Source organism: Heliangelus exortis, chromosome 2, assembly GCF_036169615.1.
Source record: "Heliangelus exortis chromosome 2, bHelExo1.hap1, whole genome shotgun sequence".
Lineage (NCBI taxonomy): Eukaryota > Metazoa > Chordata > Aves > Apodiformes > Trochilidae > Heliangelus > Heliangelus exortis.
This window is the reverse complement of record NC_092423.1, coordinates 23697158-23710954: the sequence shown is the minus strand read 5'-3', so window position 1 is coordinate 23710954 and position 13797 is coordinate 23697158. Positions and strand designations below refer to the sequence as shown.

At 35.4% G+C, this 13797-nt stretch overlaps 1 protein-coding gene across 10 annotated transcripts in view; it reads right to left on the bottom strand.

Annotated features, from left to right (window-relative positions):
• The window catches only part of AKAP9 (A-kinase anchoring protein 9), a 104465-nt gene that overhangs the window by 33306 nt on the left and 57362 nt on the right, over positions 1 to 13797 (bottom strand). For 9 of the 10 annotated variants that reach the window (XM_071735209.1, XM_071735203.1, XM_071735211.1 and 6 more), the window contains 2 exons: positions 8880 to 9091; positions 3333 to 3495 (listed from right to left, as the gene is read on the bottom strand). In XM_071735209.1, coding sequence (XP_071591310.1) covers positions 3333 to 3495; positions 8880 to 9091 — 375 coding nt within the window. Of the gene's footprint in view, positions 1 to 3332; positions 3496 to 5576; positions 5954 to 8879; positions 9092 to 13797 lie in introns of those variants that run through there. The other variant, XM_071735212.1, reaches the window with a different exon arrangement.

Sequence of the window (13797 nt, the reverse complement as noted above, 5' to 3'; positions counted from 1 at the left end):
TTAGTATTTATTTGCAATTTTAAAGTAGCACAGAACAATTAATGATCTTTTTAATTTGGGACACTACCTTGATAGTATATCTTGTACACTTTCACAAATTGCTTCATAGTGAACTAAGTCATAAAGGAATCTGAGTGGGAGCTCTACTTTAGCTCTATTAATGCTACTAAGAAATGGCACCATCTTGGAACGATACAGAAGTGAGAGCAAAGCTAAAGACTTAGGAAAAAACAGTGGATTTTCTTGAGGGCTATAAAAACTAAACTGAGATACTGTAATGGTACTGGCTTCAGAAGATTGTTTAACCACAGAACACAAAATGCATTTTTACTGAGTGACAGAATGTACAAAATAGGTATCCGAGATCTCCATGGTAAGATGTGTTCCCTCAAGTCTTACACAGATGGTTCCAGGAGACAGATAGGACATCACTCATAGAATGTCTTAAGTTTGGACACACACACCTATCTCACAGGTTTCCTCTTACTAAACCTACAGACCCCAAGTAGAATTTTTCCAATATCAAACTATTTTCAATGGTAAGTACTTTACCAGTATAAATTTAGTGGTATTGAATACATATTAAAATGGATTTTACCATGGCTTGAAAATACAGGAGAACTAAAGATGTTCCCATTTGTTATCAATATGGACAAAGTAAAACCTGTGTGAGCATTTAGTTTTGTTTCAGAGGAAGGCTAATAAGAAGGAAATCAACTAACAGTGGTCTTCACATATACAGTCTCAGAAACAAGTTTCTCATGCACCAGAAAGGAATGAGCAATGAAGAGGGAGTCTGCGAAGATCACGTGTTGAAGTATTTACTCATGACTTTTTTTTTTTTTTTTTTTGAAGAGATGTAATGAAAGCTGTCAGAGTTCAGTGAACAAGTTTGCATTAGCTTTTCCTTCACATTAGGTAAGTCATATCTGACTCCATTAAAACACTAGAGGTTTGAAAATGTATCTGCGGCAGCAGTTTCTGTGATAAGAAAGAAATGATCAAAAAATGACACATTTTATCTCAAGAGAAGACAGAGTACTATCAGATGTATAATGAACCACGATGTTGTTCTGCATACTTATCTAAGAACTTTGATACGAAAATGTAGTTTGGCTTTGTCAGGATATGCTCACAACTCAGTTCAATGAGCAGAAAAAATTAAATAAAAAGGGCTCCACAGCATTTTTTTCTTATATAAACATGCACACACACACAAAAAGAAAGGTGCCTGTCATTTAGAAGTTCATTAATTTCAGAAGGTCACAGAAAACAAAGGCTGACAGAAGAGTTAATTAATTCAGGAGTTACAAAGCATTGGAGCAACGAGACACAAATTAACTGAATATCTGCAAAAGACTTAACTGAAATAAATCTCTACACATGACATAGATCTGCACCTAACTTAAAAGTTCAACTGTGCAATTTATCTACCACAGGCTAAAACTATCTTCAGATTCTGTCTTTTTTATTTCAGAACTGTTCATGAACCAAATCAACACCACCAGTCTGTCTTATAAACCGACACTGCTATTGCTCTGATTAAAATGAAATTCCAGTTAAAATCTTTGAAGAATCTTTCCACTTTATGCTATTCTGAGCATATTAAGATGAGTTGCATACAAGATTTTTTTCACCCTAGTTTAATATTGAAGAAAAAAAAAAATTTCAGATTTGAATCCATCCCCTCTGAAATAAATTTCCTTCCTTTCTAGTTTTTATTAAAGCTACGGAAATGCTTCATCCAGTGCTGGTGATGATGACACACAACATTTATGCCGTGTGAATTAACAGGCTACCATCTGTCCATCTGTCCCTCACACCACGTTTTAGACATATGACTTTGAAACCTGCCCTTCTTTTCAGATTATGTGTATCCCAGCTATTAATGCGTGTGAAGTCATGTTGGATTATCCATGTAAAAAGAGGAGGAAGGCTGGCAGGGTGGCATTCTCCAGGAAAAACATTTGGCTATGAAAATAACTCCACGCTTCCACTTTGAAACAGAAAAGTCTGTTGAGCTTTAGAACTAAGCAAAACATCTCTCTGCTTACTACTACAAAGATCCTGCCTGTAGGGTAGGTGTTTTTTGCATCTTTTCCAGATAATGGTAGAAATGCTGTGTGGAAACAAAACATTCAGCTACTGAAACAATTAATTCATTTATGGCTTGGCTTTGCAAATGAAGATTTAAACTGAAACAATAAAATACCACTAAAGAACAGATTGGGTGCCTGTCAGATATGAACATATTTTCCTGATGTCAAAAAAGATTATTAAATTTCCCTTGTCGTAACATCCTACAATTTTTAATTATTTTGTTAATGCCATTGCAAATACGCTTAAAAAACCCAGTTTAAGCACTGCAGACTGAAACATATCACCATCATCTAATTCAGAGTGAAGGTTTTAGATTTTTATCACATAGTGTGAAACTAAGTCAAGGTCAAGAGGCAGCAGGGGCAAAATGAAACATGGGAAACTACATTTCAACATAAGAAAAAAAAAAAGTTTTCTTTCTTAGCTTTGATGATGGTCAAATACTGAAATAGGCTGTCCAGAGAGGCTGTGAGCATTCAAAACTTAATTGGACAGAGTCCTGGGTAACCTGCTTTACCTGATCCTTCTTTGAACAGGGAGCTGGAATCTGAATGATCTCTAGAAGTGCCTTCCAGCCTCAAGAATTTATGATTCTATGATTCTAGATTTTTATTCACAGAATCATCATACAATGGTTTGGGTTAGAAGGGACCATAAAGATCATGCAGTTCCAACCTCCTGCATGGGAAGAGACACCTCCCCCACTAGACCAGGTTGCTCACAACCCCATCCAGCCTGGTCTTGAACACTTCCAGAGAGGGGACAACCACAAGTTCCCTGGGCAACCTGTTCCAGTGTCTCACCATTCTCACAGTGAAAATTTCTTCCTAATGTCTAATCTAAATCTAAATCTACCCTCTTCCCCCTTTTTCTATCACTACATGCCCTTGTAAAAAGTTCCTCCCCAATTTTCCTGTAGGCTCCTTTCAGGTACTGGAAGGTTTTCTCTTCCAACCCCAATATTTAGACTTGTCTGCACAAATAGACATGTTATGGTGCAATATATTAAAGATAACATATATCCAACCTATTGTTTATAATAAATTAGACAATAATAAAGGACACAAAGCTGAGAAAGAGAATCACAGCATCATTGATGTTGGAAGGGACCTCTACAGCTCCAGAAGGATGATAACATTCTAAAATTCAGAAAGAAATGGACCTATGATTTTTTAATGCAATTAATAGGCAAAAAAGTGCAAAGTTCAACAACTCATCAAAAAGCTACTCACCTTCAGCTTTACTAAGCTCCAAAGCCAACTGGTCTCTGGCTTTGGCTTCTTCATTAAGACGTTCTTGTAATTCTTCCTGATACTTGATAAATTCTGTGGCTTCCTGTTGCTTTTTGGAGGACTCTCGTATGAGTTCTGTCTGAGTAATTTTAGCATGTTCAAGCTACGACAGGAAAAAAAATATTATAGAAGTTAGACAAACTAAAGGTTTCCTGAGAGATAACTGTTCTATCACTCCTATTTAATTATCAGTCGATTTACAGCATGATGAAAAGTCTCAGATAGCTTCACTGGACATGAAATAAGATCTTTACTGAACACACAGTCACAGAGTATAATAGAAAAACTGACTCAGAGTGAAAGTCTAAGTAAATAGGCTTCATCAGTACAGTGACCTCAGTGAGCCACCTGGTTAAATCCCTGTCTTTGTTCCGGTAATTCTTGGGTTATGAGTTTACACTAGATTCACCTTTATTTACATGTGAGTTTTGTATGAAATATAAGTAAGATGCCACCCACCATGTAGTAGAATGGCTAAAAAAAACTGGCAGAAGTTTTGATAAAAATTGACAAATTTGTTTCATCTCTTTTTCTCCTTAACATGAAGAACACCAGAAAAATGTGAATTTTTCATACACTGCACTTTTCAATCAACAAGGCAGTAAAGCAACAATTCTTCCATCTGTGTCAACCTAATAGAATTATTAAGTATATTTCTTAGAATTCTTCTCTGCTTGTCTGATGGGTTAATATTAAATGTTTATGACCACAGACGTAGAATAACCTCACTACATCACTAACCTTAACTACTGGAAAACCTGGACTGAAATGCATTAAATTGCATACTTACTACCCAGTTTAGACATATCCACAGTGATAATTTTATAAAAGAATTAAAATTATAATTACAAAAGCAAAATAGTAAAGAAGGAACTATTAGTCTAGTGTCAGAAGTTCTGATTACACAAAATGCTAATCTAAGATAGCATCAAACTGGACTAAATTAAAAAATGATATCTCTACTTCTCAGATGTTAACAACTACAACCTATATCCATCTCTTTGAGAGACACAAATACAAACTGTCAGAACTGAACCAGGCATGGGTTGTATTCAAACCAAGACAACTCATTTTGAATTAGAACAACTTCAGAAAATGAAAGAACACATATATCATGTTCCTATATTTTGGGTTTTTTTTTTCCCCTTTTTCTCTTTGATATTATGGATGTTGGTAGATACTTGTAAGGCAGCAACATCTGTGGCTTTGCTACAGTTTATATGAATACTTCCAATTTCTTCAAAAATAAAAGCTTTCTAACCAACTAAGTTCATAAGTATAAGTAGCTTGGTTTACAACCTCAGAAAAATGTGTTAGGAGCATTTGATAGAGTATATATAACTTTGAAAAGAAGCTCTGAATAATCAACGCATTCTCTTTTATAATACAATAAATTTAAATAATTGATTTCTACAGCATTGTTTTTAGATGAGTATCATTACTATGAACTATTTATTCTGACAGGCATTAAAGAATGGTATAAATGCTGTAGCTGAAAACCTCCACTGGCTTGAGATATTTAAAAAATCAGAATATTCTTACATCTTAAAGTGCTTAATGAAAGACTCATCTCACATAACAAAGAAACACGATAGGTTTACTGTACATAGACAACCATAAAAATGGCTCACAACAAGTGCATCAAATACTCCAGCTAAAACTCAGAATCAAGATTATTCTTCAGCTCTTTTCAGTAATACCAAGTTAAGGTATTATTAAAATTATCAGAAGACAAAACCAAAAAGAAGCAGAAATATGAACAGGACTTTTCAAGAACAAATTTTTCCATGGGATCACTGGAAACCATTAGCAAGCTTGTGCTAGTTAATGTCACCAGTCAGTGCATGAAAGCTATAAAGGAACAATTTTAACTGACTGCAGCCCTCTGTAAATTATTCACAGTGAGAAAAAAAATAATGTAATAAGTAACATTAAAGTTCTTTAAAAATAGATTGGAAATCTCTGTAATTCAATGTATCTCAGAGTCTCCTACATTTCTTTTGTTACAAATTAACAGAATTGTATAATTAAAGCTATTTCAGTGCCCATTAAAAACTAAGAAAAATGCCTGTCAGCAGTACATAATAACTTTAACAACAGAGACAAGTTTATATAATTTTCAAAGTATTCTCTTCTACTTATGCTGTCTTAAAATAGAATTTCTTTAAAAACTTTTATACTTACTGAATAGGGTGGTGTAGGCAAGGAGATTTTAGAGACAACTTTTAAAATGTGCCCCCCTTTTTTGTGCCTGAAGTGATAAATTGAAGTGTTTACAACTACAGAATTATTCTCATCCAAATGTTCAGTGAAAGGAAAAGGATATGGTAAAGGCACATGAGATTCAACCTCATATGTATCTTCTTCTTGGTTTTCAGTCCACAAAGCACTGTAGAGATCAGATGCCCAGTAGGTGCGGTAAGAATCCATTCCAGAAAGTACTGCTGCTGCTCTCTTCTCAACTGTTACACAGGTAGTTTTCCACTAGCTAGGCTGGTTTTTGTAATTTCTAACAGGCATTTGTAAGAGAACATGTATATTTAATAGTCCAACGACACATATCAGCACCAGTCAGGACAAAGCTACTCAGAATCACCAGGAAGCCTCAGATCACCTTCTTTAAGCCAGGTAAATCAGGAGCTGAATAATCCAAATTAGAGAGAGGTGCAAGAAAACATCATACGGTCACTCCAAATTATCCTTCTCAGAGACATGTCACATGAAGAAGCAACAGAAATCTTCCAACAGCAGCTGGCAGTAATTTCCAAGGCAAAGAAGCATAATAGGTTTTACCTGTACAGGTATGCTGCAGCAGCCAAGCAAGCTAGCAGAACAGAAACTAAAAAAGATTTTCCATCTCCACTACACCAAATGAAAGAGAAATACAACTGTCATTATTTGCCTTAATTCTTTTTCTTGGAGTTAATTCAACAGGAAGAACTTTCTCAGACTCTGCTAGTTCAAAAGCTTCCTGTTAATGTCTCCCAAACGAAGTTCAGGGGAGTGGCCTGATTTATTTACCTATACACAACACTGGCAGGTGGAATTTGAATTGTTACACCCACTACATACCTCGCCTGAAAAGATTCAAACTGCACTTCAGGTCTGTAAGTGTGTGTTCAGACAGGTCTCTGATAGATACTTTGAAGATTTTGCCAGGTTTCCCTCACTCTTTTAAGTTTATTTTAAGAGATGGGTATATGTCTGTATGCACAACACAACTGATTCAGAGGAGAGTTTAAACATCTTTTCTGCCCATAATTAGTTTTGCCTTGTTTCTTCTATTCTGCAGGATTTTATTAAGTATTCAGTTTCTGAGTATTTAAATATAATTGTCAAGCCAGCTACAAATTCTTGGTATATACTGGAATGGTATATACCATCTTGTCTTGCAGAGCAGACAAGATACAATGCTTGGAAAGTGTCTCTGCAGAACAGCCAGAAAAGATGTCAACATTTATGCCTAATCTTGTGGGAAAATGTGTAAACAGATAAACATTGACTTAAATAAAAATAGATAAAATCAATCTGTATTTGTGTAATTCATACTCCTGAAAATTGTATGTGTTTGAGTCAAAAAAGTAACTTACTGGTATTGCCAAGGTCTGAGCTACAAAGCTATGAAATGAAAACAAACTTCCCTGATGGACTTATAGAAAATAAAAATAAGCTGCTTAGAATAAACTGATTATTATCACTGTTATCCTGAAAAGTAAGTACCTGTAGTAAAAATATCAGTCACAAAAAGAAAATAATGTAGACTTACATATAAAACTACTGCACTTAATGGATCAACAGCAAAATGTTCAGAAAAAACCCATCACCCAGCAGGATGAATATTTGACAATTCTTATCATAGAATCATAGAATAGGCTGGGTTGGAAGGGACCTCAGAGATCATAGAGTCCAACCCTTGATGCAACCCTCTTCTACAACTGCAGCATGAATTATTTATGCAAAACTAAAAAGGTGGTTCAATTTGTCTGTATCATCTGCTTTTTAAATGTAAGATTGTTTACAAATGCCTAACTATGTTATTTTGAAGAACTCCCTTTTTAACTGAACTCGTGCTCAAACAGAAGGGAGCTGTTGTGGAATGAGTTTGCAAATAAATGCAATGCAGAAACTGATCTACAAGATCCATAGGGCCATAAGGCTACTTGCTTTAGATAGTCAGAGGGGAGTGTGCTGAATTTGTATTTTTGTTTTTTTTTGTTTTTTTTAAGAAAAAATATCAAGTTGATTTTTAAAGTATTTTTCAGAAGTAACAAATACTTAAATGCTCTAAAACTTTTAAAGCAATAGATAGGTAGATTTACACATTACTTTCACCATCACAGATTTTTTCTCTTTCATTTCTAGTAGTTTTGATTTACACATTTTACACCCAGAGTCAAGAAAACAACAACTTTTAAAGTAGTATTATTACTAGATTAAGTAACAGATGGATGTTGCATAAAACACAGTATCTTTTGAATCCTACTCTCAGATTAAAGAACTGTCTGTAAAGACTGAACTCTTCATGAGAAACTGACTTTAAAAGTTAATATGTTGTATTTACTTAGACCCTTTCAAACTGAGATCACAGAATCATCATGGTTGGAATGGACATTCAAGATCATCGAGTCCAGCTGTCAATCCTGCACCACCTTAACCACTAAATCATCTCCCAAAGCACCACATCTACCTGTTTTTTTAATACCTCCAGGGATGGCAACTCTACCACCTCCCTGGGCAACCTGTTCCAATGCTTCGCCACTCTTCCTGTAAAGAAATTTTTCCTAATACCCAATCTAAACCAACCCCTGGCACAACTTGAAAGGTAAAACTCATGATACAAACAGCATGATTTAACTGGATGAACTATATTTACAGCTCCCATTTCAATTAACAGGGGAGTTTCCCAGAGAGCAACCAACATCCCATTATCCCACTCCAACAGAAAGGAGTACCCATGCACTACCATTTCTTTGAAGAGTAGTCACGAGTCTCCACGAGGTACTAGAGGGCTAGAGAGCAGACTCCTTTTCTGATAGCAAGGTGGCTACGTGCTTAACTGGCCATCTTTAAATCATAGTTGGAAGAGACAGTAATAATACAGCTCCACCTTTTTGGCCAGTCAAGTGACTAAAATGTGTAAGAGAAATGGGCACAGTTCCCCTTAATCTTCAGTCTTCACAAGAACAGCAATGGGCACAGACGCCTCTCCAGTCTCATCTCCAAATCGCAGCAGAATGACAGTGACTCATAACATGCCTAAATTCAGGTTTCCTTTGCAGTTCACAGCATATTTCTAACAAGAATCTAAATCCTTCAGTAAAGTCATGCTTGGAGCATGTTTTTGTGGGCATAAAAACCTGAAGCTTTGGTTCTCCTTTCAAAACAAGCCTACAGGTTTCAGGCTTAAAAAAACCACATTCATGAGAAAAGTAAAGAAACATAATTGAGACACAAAATTCAAAATGCTTCAGTCTTAGATCACTCTACCTGATTTGAAGTTTCATTGATAGCTTCCAGAAGTTTTTCAACAGCTGCTTGTAGTCGAGAACTAATATTCAAAATGAGTTCTTCATTTTCAGGATCTATTTCCACTCCACTTTCTGCAAGGTGCTGGCTCAGCAGTCCTTCATCCGTTGCTCCTGACCACATATTAATATCATCGTCTCCCATACTACTACCATGATATGAGGAACAGGACTCTGGAAAAACAATAATTCCTTTTTCACACAATCTCTTAGCATTTCAAAACACGGAAATACTGTATATCTGAGATACAATTAGAAAGACAAGTCATAAAATGATTAAAATATTTGTATTAGTCACAGACAGAAAAGGACATACTGCACTGTAAAACTTACACAAGCAAGATACACAGTGTGCTAACTGAAAGCAAGCAGAAGGGAAAGAGAAAAGGAGATAGTAACAGAGAATATTTTAGATGTCCTTTCAAACCTGTTACTATCAGTAGCCCTTACTACTTTTATTAAATTGCAGTAATGGCTTGCAAGACTATTTTAAAAATAAAAGCAGATAAAAACCCAAAACATAGCAGACTGTCAATCATTGTTTCCTCAATGCACAGCTACCTTAGTGTGCACTAACACAAAACTGTCCAAGTCAACAATTCAAAAGCACAGACTCAAATGAGTAAAGACAGATACATAATTCAGACAACATCTCAGGACAAAGAGACTAGAATAGAGAACATAAAAATTCAGTATTATTGTTATTAGTGAATTCAAAACTAATTAAAATGGATAGCTGAAGAAATCAAGCAGAGTGCAGGGGGACTGTAACTGTAATAGGACCACAGAATGGTTTGTGTTGGAAGGGAGCTCAAAGGTCTCATAGTTCCAATCCCCTTAATGAGCAGAGACATCTCCCACTAGACCAGGCTGCTCAAAGCCCCGTTCTGATGGACCAGTTGCCACCTGCCTACTTCTCCACCTTCCTGAGGTCTGATTTCAATTTAACGGTATTATCTATAAGCAAGACAAGTGAAAGCAAACTCTTGAGATGTTATTTTAAAACACTTTCAGTATGAAATAACAAAGAAGTATTGTGGAAGCTAAATATTGTTGATATTGTGTTTTAATAATGAGAAGTGTTACGTCATTAGGCTGCTAGATTTGAAGTATCAGAAAGAAACACTATTGTGGAAAATTAGTTTTATTTTAAACTAAGTACCTTTCTAAAAAATAAGTTGTTTTTTTTTTTTTAACAATTACATTCTGGTTTTGCTTAAAGTTTTATTAAAAACACTCTTATTTTTGGGAAGTAGCAGTATGACTACACAAGTTAAGATTAGTCCATGTCTGTTAAGCAGTAAAATTGCAAAACTGAGTTGTCTTTGAATTTAAGTTCCTGGTTAACTCCATGAATTGTGACTGCTGAACTGGAACAGTTTGTTTAGTTACAGAAATTGAAATGAAATTATAATAGGTCAGTTTTACAAACTGCCTTTAAAAATGGAGTTAATATTCTTGTTGGATATACTTTCCTTATACTTGCTCTTGCCTCTTAACCTGGCATGCAAATAACATTGGAAATATGAGTTCCCCTGTTGATGTTGTTTGAACCTAGAAAGTCAGATTCTAGTTTTCAGGTTTTGCTTTTTGTTTTTTTTTAACAAGATGGAACATGATTAACCAGCTGGTCTACTTACTATACTTTTACACTTGCAAACATTCTGGCAATAATATCTATGCATTCTTTTCATTATGGATGCAGCTGTGTATGTGAACCATACACAACAAACTAATCTACAGTGATTTTAATTTAGAAAGGTTTTGCTTTGTCAACTTTCATTCTATATTTACTAAGATTTTTTAAAATGCAGATAGATTTTTAAGTTTTTTTTTCTTCTAGCTATATATCACTACTGTTTCATATCTCCTTTTAGATACATGCAACATAATGTTACAAACTCTTCACACTCCAATGGGAAAAAACAGAAGCACACTATATGCATGAATGGAACGAATAACCAGATGAAAAGAATATACAGTCACATGGCACCTTTCATCTACACAGGATTTCAAAGCACTTTTTTGAATACTGCACTTTGGAACTTCAGCCACAGTCACAAGCTACTGTAGTGGAGTCACCCTAACAGTGGCTGGCAGTCATTTTCTGCCAGCACGCTAAATATTTGCAATGGGTTTGTACAAAATAAAGATTTTTCACACAACATCCTAGTATTCCACACCCTGTAGTGTAAGGAAGGCTGAAAAATGAGTAATTTTTAATTTTTTATTTAATAGCTTTTTAATTTCTCACCACCCAAAGTTGGTTGGTTCTGGGTGTTTACAAATATCAAGTGATGCAGAAGCTTTAATATCCTCAGAGTAGAAAGGACCTTCATTTAAGATGGACATCCAGCAGCATAAATATTCCCAAATGCTTTGCCAAAGTATTGGTTAAAGACTTGAATAAAAGGAAAACGTATTTCCTTTTATGTTTCCCAACACACTTAACTGCAGCACCTGATGCTCTTTGGAGGCCACGCATCTTAAGTACTGACCAGGTAAGACCCTGCTTAGCTTCAGAGATCTCAAAATAAAAGCTCACAGTACAGTAGCACAGCTATAAGCAAGATAAAACAATGACATATTAGTTATTGCACAATCTAAGTCTTTCTTGATGGCGTAAAAATTATCATTGTAATGTTTCTTTTTTCCTTCTCGGGCTCAACCCAGAATTGATATCCCATAACTCTTGTATTTGCTTGAGAGGTGAAGCTAAATTGTGTAATGATGAGTGTATGTCAAATACAAAACCAAACATTATACAAAATAACTGCAGAAATGTGCAGTCTGATCCAAAATAAGCTTAACTTCTGTCTGTCTGCAAACTTTTAGAGACAAACTTAAAAACATTGATCCCTGCTTGGAAAGTAGCCAGGTCTGGTCTTCCACTAACACCAGTATTAATACCATTATTTCTTTTTGCCAGTGACCAGAGCCATAAAATTAGGCCTTCAAGAACCAATGACAAGATTTTAAAATTCCTGTTTTGTTTATAACAGTTCTTTTGTAATTTGCTTCCATTCCTTCTCTATAAACACAACATAAATGAATGCTAAAATATAATTTTGTTACCTGAAAAATTTCAGAACAAAACAAAATTTACCTGAAATATAAAAAATTAGGGCAGAAGAAGAGAGCTGTCACCTAAAATATAATTTGGAACACAGAAATTTTACTAGTCTCAAAGATAAAAAAGGAAACAAAATCAAATATAAAATCATAACAATTCTGTTTCTACTGTAGGCTTGGTAACGCAAATTAAAAATAAATAGCTTACCAATGGTAAATGAGAAATGTAGACAGAAATAATGCCTACAAAGTTGCATGTCAACAGAGGAGTTAAAATTAAATGCTGCCTTAACAGCAAAGCCAAAACCTCCTTATCTTTTTCCACTGAAAATGGTCTTAGTACACAGCATCTTAGTACTGCATCTTTCCAGAGGATTTTCAGTGGTGGAAACAAGAAGAACTAGAAACATTAGAATCTTAGAATGGTTTGGGCTGGAAGGGACCTTAAAGGATCATGTTGTTCCAACCCCCCTGCATGGGCAGGGACACCTCCCATCAAGTTGCTCTCAGCCCCATCCATCCAACCTGGCCTTGAACACTTCCAGGGATGGGGCTTCCACAGCTTCCCTGGGCAACCTGTTCCCTTATTTCCCACCTGTTCCATGCTGTCAAGTCTTACAAACCACCCCTGGCAGCTGAATTCTTAGCTCTGATTTTACTAATCCCTATAATGCTGTTCAATCACCCACCCCAGCAGAACTAAACCCAAATCCTTTGTCACTCAATTTATTTTTCAGTCAACACAAGAATAATAAATGGACTATAACTGGCATGAGTAAAAATGCTTTTTCCTTGTGGAAACCCCTTGTAGCAATAAACCCCAAACAACAAAGGTTCATATTGATTCTTTTGCCACAAAGCTTGCAGTTCAGCACATCAGATGTCATGGCCCACTAAAGCGTAAGAGAAGTGCTTAATTATAGAGTGCTCACTTTATAACTCATTCTGAAGTTTCAGATTCAGAAGTTGTTTATGAGCTGCCAACTGGCATTTATGATGCAATATAGATCTTGCACCATGCAGAGCTGATAGCTCAATTTATTCCTGGGATTCCTCTGAGGAATTCAGGTTAGAGGTGACAAGTGGAAAAAAAAAATTATAGATTTTATGGCATTTCAGTGTATTTGCTCCCTTGTTTCTGGTACACTGCTGAGAAAGCAGCTAAGAGGGTTTAACCTTCAAAGAATGCCACTACTTCACTGGCTTCTCCAGAAGAGCCTGCATTACTGCAGTCCCTCTGCCCCAGGTACAACACCTGAGGGAGGGCAATAGCAAAACCTACCAGCTTTGTCATGATAATTACTGGCCCAAATCTCAAAATTCAAGTAACTCACTGGATTACTTTAAACAAGTACCATCCAATTCCAAAGACATATTTTATGACTTACATTTGAACTTTACTCCCTCTGCTAGAAATAAAATCCTGTATTAGGGAAATAACCTAGACAAGGTCACAGATAAACCCACTATATGCTCTATAAATCAGCTTGTGGTTGTAAGTATGTGATCTTAATGACCAGCTTTTTAAAATGCTGAAACTCAGCAAAACCAGTGAGCTGAGCTTTACTTGTCAATAAACACAGATTACGTTCTAGATTTATTGACAAGATTATGCTCTCTCCAAGAGAGAAGCGACTTTTTAAAACACATTCTTTTTTAATTTCATTTTTACATTTTTATTGTTACAAATTTATTCCTACAGATTTCCTAAGTAATTAAAAAGTAAGATCTGTTTGGTTAGATATTAGAAAATGTAAGAACACTCACAGGTTAAAAATATATAAGTAGTGTCTACCAACTTCTTATTC